This window comes from Anarrhichthys ocellatus, unplaced genomic scaffold (assembly GCF_004355925.1).
Source record: "Anarrhichthys ocellatus isolate YVR2014 unplaced genomic scaffold, GSC_Weel_1.0 scaffold16, whole genome shotgun sequence".
Lineage (NCBI taxonomy): Eukaryota > Metazoa > Chordata > Actinopteri > Perciformes > Anarhichadidae > Anarrhichthys > Anarrhichthys ocellatus.
In genome coordinates this window covers 5,703,684-5,724,288 of record NW_022280046.1, presented here as the reverse complement: position 1 = coordinate 5,724,288, position 20,605 = coordinate 5,703,684, and the positions used below count along the sequence as shown (strand labels likewise).

At 41.6% G+C, this 20,605-nt stretch overlaps 1 protein-coding gene across 25 annotated transcripts in view; it reads right to left on the bottom strand.

Annotated features, from left to right (window-relative positions):
• Nucleotides 1–20,605, bottom strand: part of LOC116388026 (voltage-dependent N-type calcium channel subunit alpha-1B-like) — a 142,886-nt gene that overhangs the window by 6,691 nt on the left and 115,590 nt on the right. For 8 of the 25 annotated variants that reach the window (XM_031855584.1, XM_031855587.1, XM_031855592.1 and 5 more), the window contains 15 exons: nucleotides 19,681–19,704; nucleotides 19,160–19,276; nucleotides 18,335–18,400; nucleotides 15,954–16,045; nucleotides 15,713–15,863; nucleotides 14,819–14,946; nucleotides 11,987–12,083; nucleotides 7,928–8,033; nucleotides 7,692–7,799; nucleotides 7,187–7,293; nucleotides 6,648–6,814; nucleotides 5,733–5,865; nucleotides 5,517–5,627; nucleotides 3,514–3,552; nucleotides 952–1,192 (listed from right to left, as the gene is read on the bottom strand). In XM_031855584.1, coding sequence (XP_031711444.1) covers nucleotides 952–1,192; nucleotides 3,514–3,552; nucleotides 5,517–5,627; nucleotides 5,733–5,865; nucleotides 6,648–6,814; nucleotides 7,187–7,293; nucleotides 7,692–7,799; nucleotides 7,928–8,033; nucleotides 11,987–12,083; nucleotides 14,819–14,946; nucleotides 15,713–15,863; nucleotides 15,954–16,045; nucleotides 18,335–18,400; nucleotides 19,160–19,276; nucleotides 19,681–19,704 — 1,687 coding nt within the window. Of the gene's footprint in view, nucleotides 1–951; nucleotides 1,193–3,513; nucleotides 3,553–5,516; nucleotides 5,628–5,732; nucleotides 5,866–6,647; nucleotides 6,815–7,186; nucleotides 7,294–7,691; nucleotides 7,800–7,927; nucleotides 10,331–11,986; nucleotides 12,084–13,210; nucleotides 13,308–14,818; nucleotides 14,947–15,712; nucleotides 15,864–15,953; nucleotides 16,046–18,334; nucleotides 18,401–19,159; nucleotides 19,277–19,680; nucleotides 19,705–20,605 lie in introns of those variants that run through there. The other 17 variants (XM_031855588.1, XM_031855610.1, XM_031855590.1 and 14 more) reach the window with 5 other exon arrangements.

The following is a 20,605-nucleotide window of genomic DNA, read 5'->3' as shown; positions in this document are numbered from 1 at the left end:
TCATTAATGGCAAACAGCCAATAACTGCTTTTATTATACCAGGAGATTTTCACTTAATCAAAATCTCTTTTGCAAGGGAGTCCTGGCCAAGACGCGTGTGTGTCGAAAGTACAACAAATGGAATTGAGATGTACTGTACAATATATACTACGTCTTTTTACAGTATGTGAGAATTATGAATAAACAGTGTGGGTGTATGTCAAACAAAGACAAAACGTTTTTCTTGATGTGGCACAGCTTGTTTCCGTTTCATTTTTCTTTTATGAAGAAAATGTAAGTTTAACCCTTTTAAGTTCAATTGTGCAGCTCCAAGTGTGAAGTCTGTAAAGCCCAGTCTACATTCTATAAATGTAACTGTTAAGGCCAGAGGGAAGAAAGGGAGCAACTGATAGAAAAAAGGAGAAAGGAGATTTTCCTCTGAGAGCTCACAAGTCTTTCTGCTAATCAGATGGAAAGCCTGACATGTAAAATCCCTGGTTGAAGCGCAGCAGAAACCCCTTCACCTACATAAACCGATCATGGAACTTTAATCCGATAAAGAATTTCTGCAGCTACGTTGAGACATCCAAGTAATCTACGAGGGAAGCCTGGCGAGCCATCGCCGTCTCTCCATGAAAGAGACAGTGATGTTTCTATGTGGACACTGCCCGCTGCATTATATGAATTAATATTGCTGTGATAAAGGAATTAATCTCTCGTCAACCTAAACATATGCACCTCAATTGACTATTTGAATTACTTTGTTCATATTAAGCTCTATGTGATGACATATTTCTTTAATTTTCCCGTCTCTCATTGAAATAAATGAGAGGGCATGCATTTTATTCATGCAGTGCTAATGTCAGTTCCATGACCTCAGAGATCAGTTACCTCCAGTAGGATGATTGACAGCCTTTCATTGTCGCAATTTATAATCTTAACTCATCAAATTGAAGTGTGTTTCTGTCTCACCAACAGTGCTGGACGGCTGCATTGACTCAGCTCTATCCAGGGACTTCTGCTTCTTGTCTTTGTCCTTGTCCCTCCGTCTATGGCAGCGGTGGTGGTGGTGATGGTGGTGGGCTCTGTCCTGGCCGTCGACTTGGGCCAAGCCGGGCCGGTCCAGGTCATACTCTGACAGACCGACCTCCTGGTAGCGCTGCGGCGTCAGCGAGGACGCCGAGCGCCTGATGGGACTGAGGTCAACGATCGGCTACGAGTGGAAGAGAAACGTGAAGAAGCATGAGGAGAAGGTACAGCGGAGCAGAGGGGGCGACCGTGGTGGTTTTACCCAAACCACTTGTACTGGATCACCAACATATCCACAACACACAAATCTACCGACGTTCTACCCGTTCTTCTCCAGGCACAGATGTCAGAAACATTAGAGAAGAATGAACACACTTGAATACTTACTGTTTCAGAACTTACATGATTTGTAAGCTAGCAGCTGTCTCTGCTAGTGAACAAAGAGGTGGGGTGTTGACACTGGCCTTTGTGGCATTTTCAATATGCAACTTCTAGTGTAATCTTTCTGTTAATAGCCAACACTTGATATTTTACTTAAAGGAATACACCACTAAAAATAGATGCCTATTTCAGAAGGAATTCTGTCAATTTATCTTTTTTTGCATGGGCACCGTTGTTGCATCTTGGGCTTAACGCCACTGAAGACAATTGTAATTGGTTTAAAAAAAACAAAAAAAATGCAGCATTTGTTTCCCTCAATGTGAAACGATGAGGGTTTTGGACTGGATCTAACTTTAGATCTGCTCTATATTTGATTTCAGGTGGTTTTAATGGAAGTGATGCCTTTTCTGTTGCTCATTCCATGTGACATTGTTTTTCTGCCTTGTTCATGCCAGTGATATCTGCAAAAGGAGGTGTAAACTGCTGTTTGATACTCAAAGCTTTAAACCTGCAATAACAGGCTTTTTGGCCACTTGGTGGCCACGGAAACAAGTTATGAACACAACATTTACATATATCATCTTTTGAGTTGATATAAGCAACTTGTTCACAAACAGTTGCTTATTTACACATCCAGCAGTTACAGAGCAACATCATCATTGTCATTTGGAGTTGTGTTTCTGGCCACCTATAAATATACATCTCTCTCTTGACACATTATATCCACCAGCTAGTTGCCAACCGTACCATTCTGCTGTTTGGTGCCGAGCAGGTTGTGTATGGTTACTGCTTACTGCTCACTATAAAAGCTCTGTGAAGCTAAAGGGAGCTGCCTATTCAGCTGATAATTCTCTGTAGTTTCAGCACAAGCAACCCCTTTCACATTGTCCAAACATCGTCATGGGATATATTGTTATTGTAACATGTTGATTATAGGGCCTTTAAGTATTCAGAGGTGTTTTCCTTTTAAATTTTACATTCACCAATTTCCCTCCAGAGAGTAATTATTTACCTAATGCTGTGAGGACATTGACACGCACCCCACCTCATTCTTATCTGACTGACTGGTACAGCTACCAGGTAACAAACTGATGCGATAGGGAACAGGACTAGCAGCTACGTTACCACCCCACCTGCTGGTTACTGCCTAGATTATATCTGATGATTTTAGGTACTTAGATATTTGAGGATTTTAGTATTTACCTTGATTCCTCTCGTGCTAACATGTATTTATTCATGATAAGAAAACCTGAATGAATTTGATTGAATTGCTCTTTCACAGACAGGGGTAGGGTGGTTGTGCCGTTCCTCTTGTTCCTACCCCACAGCTTAGCGTGTAGCTGAAGTCAGGGACAACAATATCACAACACTACGGAAAGTATCCATATTACAAAGTCATTTATCTAGTAAGCAGTCTTAGAATCTTACTTTTTAGATAAATGTCATAATATGCTGTTAAAAAGAGAGAAAAACAATCCCTCTGTTTCTTTCAAACTAATAAAAGAGTCTGAAAATGAGGGTAAATAAAATATTCAAGAGATAAATCAGACTTGTTTAGTTCACTTTTGATTTCATGTGTGAAAAATAAGATTTTAAGACTGAAAGTAACATCAAATGACAGATAAGGTCGGACGGGGTTTTTGTTTAGTTATTTTGAAGAAAGAAAGCAGCAGTACTGTCCCGGCCTTGTTCCACAATCACAAACCAACTAACAAAAAATAAATAAAAATAAACTACACACTACTACACTACTACATAACGAAACTCACATACAGTACACATAACCAGATTTTACCAAAGTGTGGTACTGTACTGCTGTAGTAAATGGCTGTAAAGCGGGACCGAGTGCTTGACATACCCGGGATACACAATACAAATACCTTTCCAGGGATTTGGTTTTATTTTGTGGGCAATGTCAATTTGTGTGTTGCATGTAATGTATCTAAAAGCAATTTCATGGAATGACCAGAGTATACTGTATATGTAGGAGGGTCACTTTGTCCATGATGGCAGGAGGGTGTGAACTCTGCACTGAGATGAGAGGAGCGCATGGAGGCAAACACACACATGAGAGAAGAAGAAGAGGGAGAGGAAGAGAGCGGTGGCACAACAGGTGGTACATACTGCCAGGTGGGTCCCAGGGACGTGGCGAGGGTGGCTCCGCTATCAGACAGCACACACAAGAGGGAGGTGGGCAAAACATTAGCAGTGGGCATTGAAATTAGGACAAGGGGAAGACAGAAGATTAGAGAAGAGAGGCTCAGGCTGGGGATATTCTCTATTTTCTTATTACACATATAAACCGGATAAAAAGACCAAAACCAACAACGCCAATCCCACTAACAATTATTGTGTGCGTGTGTGTGTGTGTATCAAAGCCTGATATATCTTTTTCCTCTGTGCCAGAGAGCTCTATTGTTGTTAAAAACACATCAATGAGTCACACTGTTTCACTTGGTGACATGTTCCTTCATCACCATGAACACACACACCGTCCTGCGAGTGTAAATATTCAGTGGAGCACCAAATATGTATTACACAATTAAATATAGTCCCTGATAAATGCACTATTTTCTCCTATTTTAGTGACATTTGCTAAAATGTACAGTGCCCAGCTGTTTTATGAAATACTAAACAATTATTGGAAATATTTTGGGGGTTTGGTCTTTTCAGGGGATTTGTTGACAATAACAAAAATATAAGATAACACCAGCCTTACACTTTAAAGAGAAAGAGAGAGCGGGAGATCAAAATGCAACATAAACATAAGGAAAGCACGTGTTTAGTGTTGTGGTAGAGAGCAGGGTGACAGAGAGAGAGTGAGGGAGACAAATACACAGAGACAGAGAGAGAGAGAGAGACAAACAGGGAAACTAAACAGACAAGATCAGACAGGTGAGACAATCCAGGAAACAGAGAAGTGATGGACAGAAAAATCATCCTGACATGACATCCGTATGCAGCAGACAAGTGCAGCTACTGAAACTCACAGAATGACAGTAAGACAAGTCAAAATAGATAAATAGATAAATGTGAATGTGAAATTCATAAAGAAATAAATGGATCCCTGCATGCAGGCAAAAGCTAAGTTGTTACATTAGAATATTGTATGGAATATAAAAAAGATGGATGATAATTGTATTAGTGAGGTCAACTAAATACATTTAAAACATTTTCAAAATAGCATCCTTTAGATTTTCTACAACAATTCATCTTTTACATGATCAGGTTAGTGTGATGAAGGTCAATACTTACTGCAGCAGGTGAATACAGTATCTGTATTCCATCTAGTTTAAATACAACAGGGCTGAATGAAATGTATCATTTGATTTGTCTGACCTGGACAATCGGATATCAGGAATTATAGATGACAGCAAAGCAGCACTGAGGCTGGGTTTCATTTCTGTCACAAGTCAAGAACTCACTGCAGCTCGACTGGCCGTCCAGTCTCCAAATATCCAATATTCCTGCCTTCTCTTGCAAATAAGTAAAACTGGCACACCTTTAATCAGCCATCGACATAAGCGGTGTAGCAAGGACTGGGCAGAGGCCGAGATTTTAGGCGGTATTGTGGAGAAAACACAAAGTGGTCAGCAGTTTCTTTCATAGTCACAGATAATTATGTCCCTGGCTAACATAATAGCTTTACTCTGTTTCTATTCTGCAGTAATTTAATAACTGTGTAATTATATAAATCAACGACTCAACTACCAACTAAGTTTTGCACTTTGCTGAGACCGCCTATCTTCAATTTCCTCCTCTGTGATGATTGTGAAACTGTGAGCCTGGAGAGGTCAAGCAGAGGTAAGCAGGATGAACTGATGTGGAATGACAGCGAGCGACTCTGCTCCTGTTAGCTCACGGCTGCTTTCACTGAACGGCTAGCACTCAGCATTGCACCAGCCTTTCTCAGCCGCCTGTTCACTGCCAAACAAACACATTTTAACATTTACATTGCAGAAGACATTGTTTGATTATTTCTTCAAGACAAATCTAAGGTATCCACAGTGTCTGCGTTTCTTCAAACCTGAAATTAGCACAAGAACGCTGCTCAAACAAAACAACCGCGAGCGAGCCAACGAGATCTTTTCTGTGAGCAGTAAAAGGAGAGGCACCGAGGAGCTTACGTAGTACTCAGCGTTGAGTCGGGGCAGAGAGGCCGCTCTGCAGTGGGCTTCCAGGCTCGGATAGTCATCTGCGTCCGATATGTTTTCAACCTGCTGCAGTTCAACAAATTCCTGCCGGAAAAAGAGGAAGTAGTACGTTTGTATGCATGTTTGGAGGCAACCCAGCCGACACAGACAGTTGGAGGGTAAAATAACATTTAGCTGGTGTCGGTGTACCTGAGGTCTGGTGGAATACGGCAAATCCTCGGACTGGCCTCTCTGTAGTTTCCTCCGGACTTTGGGCCTCTGCTGTGCTGCCTGAGAGACATCTCCTGACTGGGAATGTTTGATGGCACTGCTCTGGGTTAGTCTGTGTACGAACACACAAGAGCTCGGACTGTAGTATTGACAGCTGATCAGTGCGGTAGGATTAGTTATAAACTTTACAACCATATGGATGTGTCAACTGAATTACAGATTCAGTAAATGCTCCTAACTAACCAGTGCAAACACGATGAATTCCCGTGTGTCAATTGTAAATTTCCATACAGGAAAGTCAATCATTTTTAACAGCCGAATTAAGGGACCTGCTAAAGCCAAGGGACGGGGACAAATAACGAGCTGTTAATGTCGTGTCACCTGAGGGTCGTACCGTCACTGACATAAAGAAGAAATGGTTCCATAAGAAAAACGTCTCGACACAGCAAGGCCATCGATAAAAGGGGTCAAATAATTAAAGATGTTCATAGTGATATTGTAGTGTTATACAATAGCATCAACGGCCAACTTAAATTAATGGTGATATCAGTAGTTTATGAATAAATCTAGAATTATATTAGCCTATAATTTGAATTGCAGAAGCAACAGGACAATGTCAACATAATTATTAAGTTGAATTTATATAGGGTTAAAAGTCAAAGTCAAAATTGCTTCGAGGAAACTTAGATAACAGCGGACTAATTGCACATGGCTCCTACGACAGTTCTGGACCACTCTTACATTTTGTTCATACCAAAGAGGATATTCAAGTGGTTTCATTCATGAGGCCTGTTGTCTTGTACTTAAAGTAAATATTACAATATGAATTAAACAACAGCTCCGCCCATGTTGTGGATATATTATGTGTATATGACAGATAAGACAGTCACTCACATCGTGTCCCTGTTAACCGAGGTGATGCTGGTAGTGGGCAGTGCTTCAGGCTTGGCTTCTGGCTCAGGCTGAGGTGGGAGGGGCTGTTTGGGGCTGCAGATCGGTGGCACTACTTCCTGTATGTGAGGGAGGGGCAGCATAGGACGGAACAACGCCCCCAGTTTACTCTGCAGGACAGATCGACAACAGAGAGAGTTAATGTGGAGGAGTAGGAGGTCAGACAAGCTAATGAAAATCATCTGTCTTAGTGTTTATATTTATTTTAATCTTCAGACTTCAAAAGCCATTTTGGTTAAAAATGGAGGACTGAGAGCTGTAGAGCACAGTGTAGAAGATAAGGCTTATGTTATTTTATGTCTTTGCTTTTCAAGAAATCCTATGAACATATCTAGGGTGAATATCTTAAGACAAGAAGTTTATGTATTGTTGAGTTAGGACTACAAAATCATGTTACACACAAAATGTTACTAACTCGATTTTGAATCAAAATATTGGATTATACCGCTCACTAGTACATGAGTGTTTTCACAACACATTACCTGGTGTCCCCCTGTATGCTGCTGCTGTAGTCTCTTGGCACAAGTCTGCTTATAGTAGTCGAAGATCATTAGAGCTGCGTAGACTTTCCCCACGGTCAGCTCGTTGTCTGGAGGACAGAGCAGAGGGAGAGACAGTTCCTCCATGTGGCCAGTAGATGGCGACAGATGAGCAACGAAATACAACTCAGAGAGGCGGATATGTACAGGATGTTAAAATCAAGGCCCACACTGTAAACAAGCTACACCTTACCAACTTATTTGTCCAACACAAATTGTTTCAAGATATATGAGTGTCAGTGTCTTTAAAGAAGACAAAATAAGACGAGATGAACGAGAGTAGAGAAACTTGAATCAAAACACTTCTTGAAACCTTATAAAGAAGAAAGAGGAAATTAAAAGAAAAGACATTCAAAGATGAAGTTCTAAATACAAACAGGAAGCGGTGACAAGCAAACATCTGGGTTCCAGTAGAGCCCAGGAGAACCCAAACAGGACTATGGCTCACATTTAGGCGGCGTCACCAGCAGGTCCACAGTCTTCTGCGACAGGCTGGGCCAGACTCGGTGTATCTCCCTCTTCAGGTCGGCGTCGCACAAATGCTGCGCCAGGACGCCTGCGGACGGGCCCACAAACATGTCACGTCAAATCTGCACCACGGTCGATCACAGCCTTTTACATTTACAACAGAGCCGTCAGTCGGGCTGCAAGGGGGTTCTGGATTTTGTAGTTTTAGTCGCTCACCAGATGCCAGTTTGATCTCCAGGGCTGTGCGAATCAAGGCCATCAGCGTGGACGTGAAATGCACCGTCCTGTCTTCCGCAATGGGCATGTTCATCCTCACCAATCGCTGAAGGGAATGGAGTGAATCAGGAGCAAACAAGCAAATGAGGGAAAGGAGGCTGCAGTAAAGATGTGACTTCAAGTCAAATTAAAGGATGGTACTTTCTACAGCAACAAAACTCGTAGTTTATGTCTTTCAAATGATAAATAATAATACATATTCTTTTGTATGCATACAGAGGAACTTTACCAGTAATATAAAACAACTGGTGGAGAACATCCAGTTACATGTTGGGGCTGCAACTAATGATTATTTTTATTAACGATCAATAAGTGGATTATTTTTCTGATTACCGTCTTAATCGTTCAGTCGAGACCTTATCAGGAAAGAGTGAGAGAAGCCCGTCACAAATTCCCAGAATAAAATTTGTCTCTTGTTTTGTCTCATCAAAAGTCCATCACCCAAAGATATACAATTCACAATGATATGAAACACATTTCATACTCACATAACTACCAGCAAATGTTCGGCATTCCTGTTTGTTAAATGACGTGTTATATCATAGTGTGGTTGTCGATTCATTCTCACTCACACTACTACTCAATGAATCAATGAATCCTTTCAGTCCATCCTTTTTTTTTAACCTAACAGCGCTAAACAGATGAAGCGCTTTGGGGCTGCTGCTGTTGCTATGACATTTTATGAGGTTTTTCCACCGGAAGCGTAGCATGCTTAAGGCTGAAATATGATTAACATGTGATGCTCAGCACTGTGAGCTCACAGAACATGCAAAGCTCCCACTGCTGCTGGAAACGTGCAGCAGCACGCCTTTGTTCTGAAAACAACGACTTAGAGGCCGGAGGTTGCTGTAAACACACAGCTCTATAGTGAGAAAACTATCCATCAAACTGTTGCTGTAGTTGACACACTGAAAAGATAAGTTCCCATGTTTTCAAGACTATCTTTAAACACATGCAATATGTATATTGAAGGAGTTATAGATGTGACAGCACTGTAAAAGATGGGAGGCAAACTCCAGTCCTCGGTCGGTGCAAATGCTTTCTTAACTTCAGCTGAAGCAAACATAACGTGGGTATCTTTAACATGGCAGTCATGTACAGGTTTATTGGCGGTGTTGTGTGCACTGTAAGAAAAAGGATCCCTACTTTATTTTGCTAACTCAGACTGCTGAAGCCTCATATTGGGTTTGGACTGTTGGTTGGACAAAACAAGCAATTCAAAAAGAGTTCCCTGAAAGGGATGGTTCCGATTTTTCGACGTGGTCACAGTGAGTGTATTATCTACAGTAGATGGCGGTAGGCACGCCCCAGTTTGGAGAACATGATTACCAGCATGGAGCAAAGTCATGTACTGCTGTGGATGGCAGCACCAGCATAAAGAATTTTATCCACCTGAAAAAGTCAGTTTAAATGTACACTATATTCTGAATACTTTTACTGCTTTAGCTAGCTGTCAATCAGCCCTTTCTGAGGGGAACTGAGGCCGTTATCTGCGCTCCCTTAAAAGCCACAGACTGCTTTGACAAAAATTGTAATTTTACCTTGCAGTCCTACTGATGCCTCGATCAGTTTGCTTGTCTGTGTTATTGTGTGACTTTGGTGAATCCAAACTCAAACACCAAAGTCACACAATAGCACAAACCAGCTGTTATTGCTCTGCTCCTGAGCTGGTACTTCTGTCTGTTTCTCCAAACTGAGGGCGTGGCAAGCGCCATCTATTGTAGTTTATACAACGACTATGACCATTTTATAGACCAAATGATGAACTGGTTAATCAACATTAAAACAGTTACTGGCAGCCCTACATTGCAGTGTGCTGCTCAGTACTAAAACCTAGTAATGATTAGTAGCTAATTCTAGGCAGCATAAAGCCTCAATTATGATTAATTCATCAGTATTTCTATAGTATAAAACTTAAAATGTACCACGCATTAATTAAAAAAAGAAAGAAACTAATCAGCATCAAGCCACACCATGCATGGCTTCTGGATCAATGCTGCAATTAATGAATGCGTACATGCATGCTTGAGGTAGTACAGCACATTGACAGTGAGGCTGGGGGGTGGTAGAGACATGTGCTCTTCTAATTAAAAGAAATGTAGAACTGAAAGGCGAAAGCAAAAACCATCAGACACATTTGTGAAAAAAGGAAAAGTGTAGCTGATGGTTCCCTTCAAGGAACAAGTGTATGTACTGTGTGAGCGCAACAATGCAGATGAAGGGGTGGAGAGATGAGAGGCGAGAGGGGGAGGAAGGGGAGGAGAGTGTGCCTTAACTGGAAAGCATCTACGCATGTAAAGTCTTGCATCTTTTTCCCAGAAACAGAGAGTGGAAGAATGGCAGCTGCAGACCACGAGCATCAGACAAATAAAGAAACATATCATCAAAAAAAGAAGCACCTATGCATATAGAACGCATGCTTGTCCTCACACACACACACACACACACACACACACACACACACACACGTACATGTGCTGAAGTTAGGATGAAGAAGAAGAAGAGAGGGAACAGATCCCTGGAGAGGGTGAGAGAAAGATCATCCAAAACAGAGGGTGAAGCTCAGCCTGAAGACAGAACATGAGACTGGAAACGAGAGGGTAACGGTGAGCACCAGGGGACGACGTGTTCATTAGGGAGGTGAACAAAGAGCGCGATCAACAGAGTAGTGTGAGGGGAGGAGAAATAGAAAAATAGAGATGGGGAAATAAGCCTTGCTATCAAGTGCATTGCTGGTCTCTCTCTCTCTCTCGCTCTCTCTTCATGCCTTTCTCTGCCGATTCACAAAAACTGGAGTTATATTTGGATACGTGACCACGTCAGACCCAGACATTTTTTAACTGGGGCAAGGGCAGGGCCGTTTTAACTGTGATGTATTTAGACAGCTGTGCGTGCACTGAAACCATACCCATCAAGTCTGCATGCTAAGAGGTGAGCAGCTGGCACAGGGACTACCTGAGGATTGTTGACTTCACTAATAACAGTACATATAATCACGGGATAAATGTGCTAGTTTCTCCTTCATTTAAGTCAATGCGGAAGCTGAGAAATCCCTCAATAATACCTCCTTTGCCAAATCTTCCATTTAATTTCACTGAAATCTGTGAGCAGGTGTTTACATTTTTTGGCCTTTAAGGGGATGGATAAACTCCAAAACAATGACCTATGTTCACATCCAGCACACACATTTGGAGTTGAGGTGCTATTCCACGTTATAAATCGACATCAATATTCACTCTCATTTTAACTCTAGTTTAGCAACTTCACCAAATTCAGTCGCATTTATCCTTATTCATGGGGTCCATGAACTTTGTCTGGCAGAGCAGTGCCTGGCACAGTCTGTGGGAACATTGGTTTTTGCCCCGGGCAAACATTTTACTATTTCAGGCAGACTGTAGACATCTGTGAGAACACAAAAATGCAACCTGGTGCTTGATAACAGGTAAAAATGTAAAAGACTTTTACCCGCAAAGATTTGCATACAAGCACAGAGTAGCCTACACTCCTGACATCATAAATGTGGCTAAGTCTCTACCAACTCCTGGAAAGCTGCCACATGTTCCACTTTCCTCTCCAGATAGTCGCTACGTTCGTCCGTCTGTCCCTTGATGCTGGGCAGCTAGAGTCCACAAGGTTTATTAGCTTGTTTGCTGAAAACAGCTGCTGGCTGCTGCTAGAATAAGGGTTGATGAGAGTGCAGAGACATGCTATTAAACCAAACCTACAAGCTGAAGCTGACTGAAAAGGCTAAGTGGAGATACGTCAAATGTTAAACTTTTGGCCTCTGGTAGATGAAATGCACAAACAAACCTCATAGAGCAACACACAGAGCAACACACAGAGCTTCACAGATGAACATAAAGAACAACACGGCAGCAGGCCGGAAGATACCGACTGTGACACACTGACAGAGGCCTGAAGATGTTTGACAGGTGGAAGCAGGGGAACCAGCAGTGACTGCGAGAGGGAGGGGGATGGAGGAGAGAGGGGTGATTCTACCTTATAGGCGACTCGAGGAGGACATTTCTTTCCCAAACCTAGCGGAGGGGACATGTCGCGGAGCATCTCGTACATATCGCGGTAAGTTATGCGGCCGCTTCCCGGGGGAAAGATGGTAGAAGGCCATGAAAGGAGGAATGAAGAGTTCCCCCGGTGATGGAAGGTTGGGATTAAACGGGGTACATAAAAAACAGAAAGTGACAAAAATCCAAAAGAGAGAATGGGAGGGGAAGGGAAGAGGAAAACACAGAAATCCTTGTTAATTCGATTTCCAGGATATCATGGTCTGGATTCAGGAATGGATTCCAGGAGGAGGAAGGGAGGATGATCCAGAGGTATCCCTGTGCAGAGATACTGGATGGATGGGGAAGATATGCATTTGGGAACGAGAGTGCATTTTACGATAAAGACTTAATACACCGAAAATCTTTTGAGTATCAAACATTCACCCTCTGAAGGCTCTGAAAAGTTTGTACAATGGACTCCAATGGTAACCTAGTCTGGCTATGCTCCAACAACCTTTCCATCAGATAACAGTGAACAGTAAGTGATATCATCTTTTATTGGACACATTATTCTTCCTTGTTAAAACCTTGCGCCTTGAGACAATTGACACAGTTCAGAAAGGACGTACGGACACTGAACATGTGGATCAACAGGGGAGAAGTGGATTATGCTGGAGGAGTGGTTGGAAAACTTTCTGTGGATGTTTTGATGTTTTCTCTCTAGCTTTTTTTTAAGTCACTGGAATCCATTATAAATCAATCTGACTACAGGGATTCCCCTCATCAAAGGAGCAGCTACAAACTTTTCAGAGCTACCTTTCAAGGTTATTATTTCAGGGTCTACAGATAGATTTTCAGTGGAGTACTCCTTTAAGATGCCCTCTGTTTCTGCATGCTAAGAGACACTAGCAGTAACCAGCAGTTAGTGGAAACAAAGCACACAATGCTCTCTCTTCACGTCCCACTCTTCAATCACTTCCTGTGTTCAGAAGCAGGGGAACATATTAGACATCGCATTCGACGCCTTTTGTTTGAGCCTGACTTGCGGCATTGTTTCCTGCACTCGCCATGGTTACCTGCTAGCTGGTCAGTGGAGAGTCGATGCATGTCTGTATGCATGTGTGGTCGGGGCACCGCAGGGAATGAGAACAGACATTCACAGTCCGAAACCATCATCACAGTGCCTTTGAAAACAAAAGGACTGTGTGGGAGTGCAAACCTTATAAGCAACCCTGTTGGGGCACTTCTTCCCCAGGCCCAGGGGAGGCGAGATAAAACGCAACAATTTGTACATATCCTGATAGCATATCCTCCCGCTGTAAAAGATAAGACATGTTTAGATCACAGGTTAATTCATTACATATAGGCAATGTGTTACTTGTTGGCTGGCAGTAACACATAGGGAATAACTAGAGAAGCCGCAGCATGAAGAATACAGTAGACTATTGTTTCTGTTTTTATTTTTCTGACTAAAACTGTGATTTTATTGGAGTTTATTTTGACTATTGAAAGATGTAAAAAAAAAAGAATCACATTTTCTTTTACTTTTTCATTATTTTTTTTGCTCATCACAAAAGACCTCAGGGAAATTAGAAATATTTAGTTTTTGAGTGGCTTTTAGAAACATATTTTGTTTCAATAGGTGAAGGAGTGAAGTTTAAAAATAAATTTAAATTTGAGTTCTCATTACATTTTGTGAAAGTAAAAAGTTTTTACTTTCTTTCCCCAGTGTAAAGGTCTAACTTTTGGTTGAAAGCCCACTGTACACTTTCAGGAATACATTTCTGCTAGAGAATCCTTCATTTATCATTATTTTTGTTCTCTGTAAAGTGAACTAATATGTACATTTCTAGTTGTACAATGTAAACTTCCCCTTTAAAACCCACACATTCCCCCAAACAAGGAAATGGTTACGGTCGTGTGTTTACTGGAAACTAAAATGGTCGTTTTCTTCATGCAGCAGAAATCACAACAACTTTTGGATGTGCAAGGGACAGAAAACTGTAGAATCAGTTGAAACATATCTGCTCCTTTTACAGAAATATGTGAAAACAAGTCTAAATAAATAAATAAATAAAGAAAAAAAGAGCACTGAGTATACTGCTTCAACCTGACATAAAAATGAGTTAAAGCAGTTGAAGATCAGCTACTGTAAATACATCTGAGAGCAGCTAATGTTTATTCAAAGGAATAAATAATAAGTCCTCCCCCGTAATGTCTGTCAGGAGATGGCAATTTCATATTTCACATCTCACACCTCTCCTGAAGTCCTGACTCACTGACGAGGCTCCCGTGAAGCCTTCGTTACAATTTAATGAGCCTTACATAATCTGAGACAGATTACTTCTCACACTTTCTCACGCAGAACTAGCATTGTGCTTCAGTCAAGTTAAACACCGTCGGTGTAAGGGGCAGAGAGGGCGCTGACATCAACCTGTATTACCCCCGTTGGAGGGATAGAAATACTTTCTCTTCACACTGCAGTGACAGACGGAGGAGATTTGGAGCCCGCCGGCTTAGAGGCACAGAGGGCTGAGCGGACGCCAAGCGGAACGCTGGATTTACATGCATCACTCCGGCCGACAGGGGGCTCGTCACCAGCCTCAGCCAGATCTGGGCTCAGGCTTAATGTCATTCACCCGCCGCCGCTGAGATGGGAGTTCTCCAATTCCTCAAAACAGAGTCATCCTGCTGGAACTGAGAGCTTAGAGTTCCCCGTTACCTAGCACACCTCTCTTCCAAAAGCAAACACCCTCCTCTTTAACACTGACTGATAATAGGGGCTATGTTGTAGCTGTACAGGTCAGAGATCAGCGGAAGCACTTACCAGGCTGCAGGGTCGTACTCCGCCCACACGCGGATGAATTCGTCAAGGTGATGAGGTCCCAGGATGGAGGCGTCTCTCGTCAGATACTCAAAGTTGTCCATAATGACAGCGACAAACAGGTTCAACATCTGGAGAATGTTTCAAATAAATTAATAGTCAAGAAAGGCAAGTCCCAAATTAAGTCCAAAATCAAGTTCCAAGTCCTAAGTTTTGAATTACGAGTACTTAAGTCATAATGCACTCTTCCCATAATAACAATGCAATTTCAACAACAGAGTAATAATATTTTAGTTTTCCAAAAATCCTGAATGCTTTGTATTTGTATTAAGTTGTTAAAACAAGTGGCACTTTTTAATCAGTGGGCCTGGGGGGGTATCAAGTATTTACAAGTCAAAAGGCTTAAGTCAAACTCACAAAGTCTTTAAGTCTTTTTTTTTTACTTTGCTGAGTCTAAAGTCATCAAAGTTGTGACTCGAGTCTAACTCAAATCCAAGTCATGGAACTCGAGTCCACCCACACCTGTGGTTTTTACACGACAGCCCAAAAGCTGCAAACGGTTACTGTAAACCTTCTACTTGTAGGTTCATTTCCCACCTGTTCAACTGCATTGACATCACTTTGCTATTGTTGGCAACATTATTTTTGGGGTTTAATCTAAAACCAATGCATGCAATTATCAGTTTATTTTGATTATTTGCATCAATCAATAATACAAGGTGAAAATATAAAAATACAATTTACAATTGAACTGTTTGTTACTTGAACATATTTGATCTAAGTTTTATAAAGTTCATCAAAGTTCCAACTAGTAGTTGATCTTTGAAAAAAAGCTAAACCGTATAGTTCCTGTCAATGACAACACTCAATATGACCTCTGTCTTCCTTCACACTGACCAGGAAGGAGCAGAGGAAGATGAAGGAGACAAAGTAGAAGTAGCCAAAGTCACTCCCACACTCCTTCCCCACGGTTCCTGAGAGACTATCACACGGCCGGTTACTGAGACACGCTAACATGATCTCATGCCACGCCTCGCCTGTCGCACTCCTGAAACACACACAGTGACGGGGAGTGATCAGTTTGTCCTGGATTATTTGTGGCACCACATTTTTTTTCAATAAATGGAGCAGGGATTACCTGAAGAGAAGAGTCAAGGCCTGGAAAAACGTCTGGAAGTTGTTGTGGTGAGTTATTGCCGTGTCCTCATTCAGCTCGATGTTTCCAAACACCTGAGGCAGCAGGAGAGCAGGTGATGTTATTAAATGTAAACCCTAAAATAAAAGCCCTACTCTACTGTTGTAATGAACTACTGTAACACAGAGACTATAACAGAGTTCTGCACAGTCCTCAACCTGAGAGCCAAACACAGCCCTGGACACGTATCTTCTCTATCAGCTTCTCACTTTGAGTGACGGAATCCAACATGAACACATGTTCTTTCTTCCAGTTTGGATTATTTCACAGGACAGATTTTTTTTCTCCTTTCTTACTGAGGTGGGAGTGCCTCAGTTGGAAAACACAATGTCACATACTTGGGTGCACCAATCAGGACTAAGAAACTTTTCAATCAGAATCTGATGATGGCCGGGGGGTTGTTTGGTTGCTGTCAGTCAAATCGGATCAAAGCACACCCACACTTCCCCAACGAAGCAGATTATCATCATTATACTTAAAAATGTATTATATAGCTATAAATATGTTATAGAAGATAGTGAACCAAGTTATTTGGGGCTTAAAGTTCCGACACAACTGAACCAACCAGTTCAGAATTTGAGGCCAACAACTATTATGTTAAATTATCATCAGCATTATTTGTCAGGCAGAGCATTTCTTAGAAATTGTTATTGGTTGCCCTTGTACAAACTGCTTTGGCTGCACCGAACTTTACATTAAGATTGTGACAATAGATGAGAATAAAAGCATATTTCTCACTAAAATCTATATGTTTTTTTGTAATTAGCCATTTTATTTAATGTGTTTTGCTATTTTATTGATGTATAAATTGTATGCATTTATCATTCACCTTTACTATCACACAGTTGATGTATATATGCATTGTCAGCATGTTTTTATATCCAAACTCCCATGCCAATAAACTGTCACTGATTTGAATTGAAATTGAATGTAGAGAGACTGAGAGTTGATAACTGCCACAGCCTGTGATGTCCCACTGTGAGTCTAGTAAACAACCCGGAGGTCTCTTTTTAAATATGTATTTGCCCCTCGGCATGTCCTTCCTGCTGGGCCCAGGAGAACTCTGACAGCAGTCAGATATGTGTGCAGCATCTTGACCATGTACGTCAACAGCAACTGATGTTTTTCAGCACACACACTGTGATAATCTTGTATGTAAGATGAATAAAAAGTAGGTTTCAGCCGGCTCTAAAAATGGACAAAAAGAATCCACTTTATAATCAAACACCTGTACAATCGTATGCAATCCAACGCAAGAGCCATGCAATATGGTTGCATTGGTTTATATAATATTACATTTTCATTGAGACTGTGTCAGAGATGTGTGGATGCTCTCTGTTAGAGGCAGAGGTTCGTTGTTAGTGCTGTACTGAAGGTACAGTGGTGGTTACTGCAGGCTTGTTGTGTTGGATTGGTATTTTACAGATGTGACTTATATTGTCATCCTCTATTTGTCTCAAGAGGAGAGATGGTCTCAGTTTGTGGAAACTGCTGATATTCGAACATATTATACCTGACCAACAAGTCCTCATACCTAAACAACATAATAGGTCATATGCCAATGACTCCCAAAACAACATTTATGATCGTTCTATTTGATGTTGTGAAACGGTCACAGTTTAAAATATGTGGTTAACATTGTGAAACTAACTAGTTGGTTATGTTAAGGCAAAAATAAAGTTACTTGGTTAGGTTTAGGGAAAGATCTTTTTTTTTTTAGTTAAAATGAGTTTGTAACATACGTGACTTAGCCTAATATCTGACATTGTATGTGAAGTGGTTACATACAAACATAGTTACTTATGTAACTTAAAATAACTCGACGTGATGACTTTTGGTTTTAGGACACGACCCGCGGTCTCCTTGGTGAAAGTCCTGTACTTGTTGGACCCACCCCATTCACCCCAACCTCCTCCCTACTTAGTCGCTTGACAAACACCAGAGACAAAGTTTCAGTCAACAATTAAATCACCTATCATAAACCAGTGCTAAGCCCACACTAAAGTAGTTAACAAATGATAACTGATAGTTTAACCACACACAACCACGTAAGCTAAGCTGTATCTACATTGTTACTTTCTTGTTTCTGGTCATGTTGTAATGCATTATGGCCCACATATTCAAGTAATTCTATTTTTCTTTTATTCTGGCCGATGTGGCTGCTGATGTACTTCTTCTTATAATAATAAAGGTGTCTCTAATAGAATAGGTAAAAACACCTGTGGAGGGGTATCATGCTTGTGTAGGGACTTTCTAGGAGGCATCCATCACTCAATCATTACAGTCCGACTCCCTTTTGTCCAGCTGGCATTGTCACAACTCACCTGCATTCCAATGATGGCATAGATGAAGAACAGCATGGCGATGAGCAGGCAGACATACGGCAGGGCCTGAATCCAACACATCAATAACAGGTTAAAGACTTCAGAGCACAAACAACCTCTTTCTCTTACACAAACACACACTTACTCTTTTGATCTCTCCGTCTGTCTCCGCGCGCGCGCACACACGCGCACACACACACACACACACACACACACACACCCCCCCCCCACCCCACCCCTAGGGCCCTTGTAAGATTTTACAGTCTTATTTAAAAATCCGAGCAGTCAACCTGAGCTGCGAGGTCGATTCTTTTAACCAGCTATTTATATCGCAGTGGGGAGGAGGCGAACATTTGTTGTAATTAAATAGCCACCTTTTAACACTCAGCAGCTACTGTCCATTTTCATTGGGCTTAAAAGCTCTCACCACTGACATTAAACCTGCTATAAATTCCCTCGGCCGCAGCCCGGCGCTCCGCATTTAACTCAACTTGTCCCAGGGGATTTAGAGAGCAAACCGGCACCGGCTGAAAATCTGAACTGCTTTCTGCTGAGAGCTATTTCGTTCGCCCTTTCTTTCTTTCTTCCATTGTCTATTTCGTGTGATATTCTTTTATTCAACTATGAATCAATCTAATTGACAAACACGGCACTAAAATATCTATTGAAACAATCCACATCTGCCTTCTTCTTCAATTGTGTCTTTCCTGACTGAATTATTTTCATCCCTGACTGTAAAACCCTTTTTGTTTTGAAAAATGCGTCATAAATCGAGTTTACTTACATACTGTGTGCGTGTTTAGGTCACCGTGTGTGGTGGCTCACCTTGAAGGACTGAACAAAGGTCCACAGCAGGATGCGGATGGTGTAGCCCTGCCGCAGCAGCTTGATGAGACGAGCCGCTCTGAACAGCCTCAGGAAACTCAGGTTGATCATCTTGTCCTGGGAGAGAAAACAGAGACTCTGTGAGGTTTTAAAATAAACACGGGATCAAAGGATTCAAAGCCATCCTATGTAAGAAAAACTGACACACTTCATTTTACAGATAACCTCATAAGCAATGAAACACCCCCTTGCTCAAGGTTTTCCTTTTTGCAAATATTGCTGTAGAGCAATATCTGAGACAATTCCAAGGGCTGGATCCCCATCAGAGTTTTTCATTCCCTTTCCCTTAAATGTTTAATTCAAGTCGAAGAGTTAAATACTTGCAATGCAAAACATGCCAGTCTAAACCAAATTCATATTGTATAGCATCTAAAATAGTGTTCGACACTGTCACGGGGCATGATGGAGGACTCAAACGCAGACCAGAAGTAGAGTGAAGTGGGAATTTAATGAACACTTACAAGAACACGCAGGGAATCCAGGGACTAGACAAGAGACGAGGGGACAAATCCAGTAGGACAAGGCAGGGCAGGCAGACGTGGGAAACCAGCAACAGGACAAGACAAACGGGCGGGTAGAACACAAACAATGACCTGGCAGTGAGTGACAGTGGGTACTTCAAGTCTCTTAAGTGTCGTTTCCTCGCTCCTCGATCCTCACTTGAACCGGAAGTTGTTTCTGCGGCGCCATATTGACGGCCGTCCCAAAGCTCTAATGTAGCTCGGAGGAGCGAGGATGGAGGATGGAGGAGGGACCTCGGAGGAGCCATGACCGAGGACCCACGAGAACAGACTTCCAGGAAGTCTTTTTACGGCCGACACGCCCCCTCATTGTTCATCAGTTATGTGATTGGACGCTGCAGCCGATTGGACTGACTGACTGAGTTTAACACCAGAGTGAAGACAGATCACAGAATAAACTCAAGCTTTATATTTGATTCGTTTTCTGATTCACCATCTGGTTTAAATAAATGTTCATTGTAGTCTGAACAACAAAACGACCACAAACAACTTTCTTCATTTATTAGAAAGATTTGTGTTTTCATGAGCTGATGTTTCCCTCAATAACTTTTATTATGAATACAATTAAAGTCAGAGAGAGCTGGAGAGACGAAACACTTTTTACATCATTCCTGAGTGTTTGATGAGTTTTATCATTTAAGAGAAACAATAATCATATTCTGGGTTATTTAATAATGACGCCACAGTCACAATTTCAAAACGTACAGACGCAAATAATTCATAAATAAGATGATCGCATTCCGCCGGTATAAATGGATCCTGTGCTTATAAACAGAACACAGGACAGTTTGTTGACAGACTAGAGAGAGAAACACCTCTACAGTGGTGATTACTGTGTGTCTTTATTAGTTATTAGTATTATTAG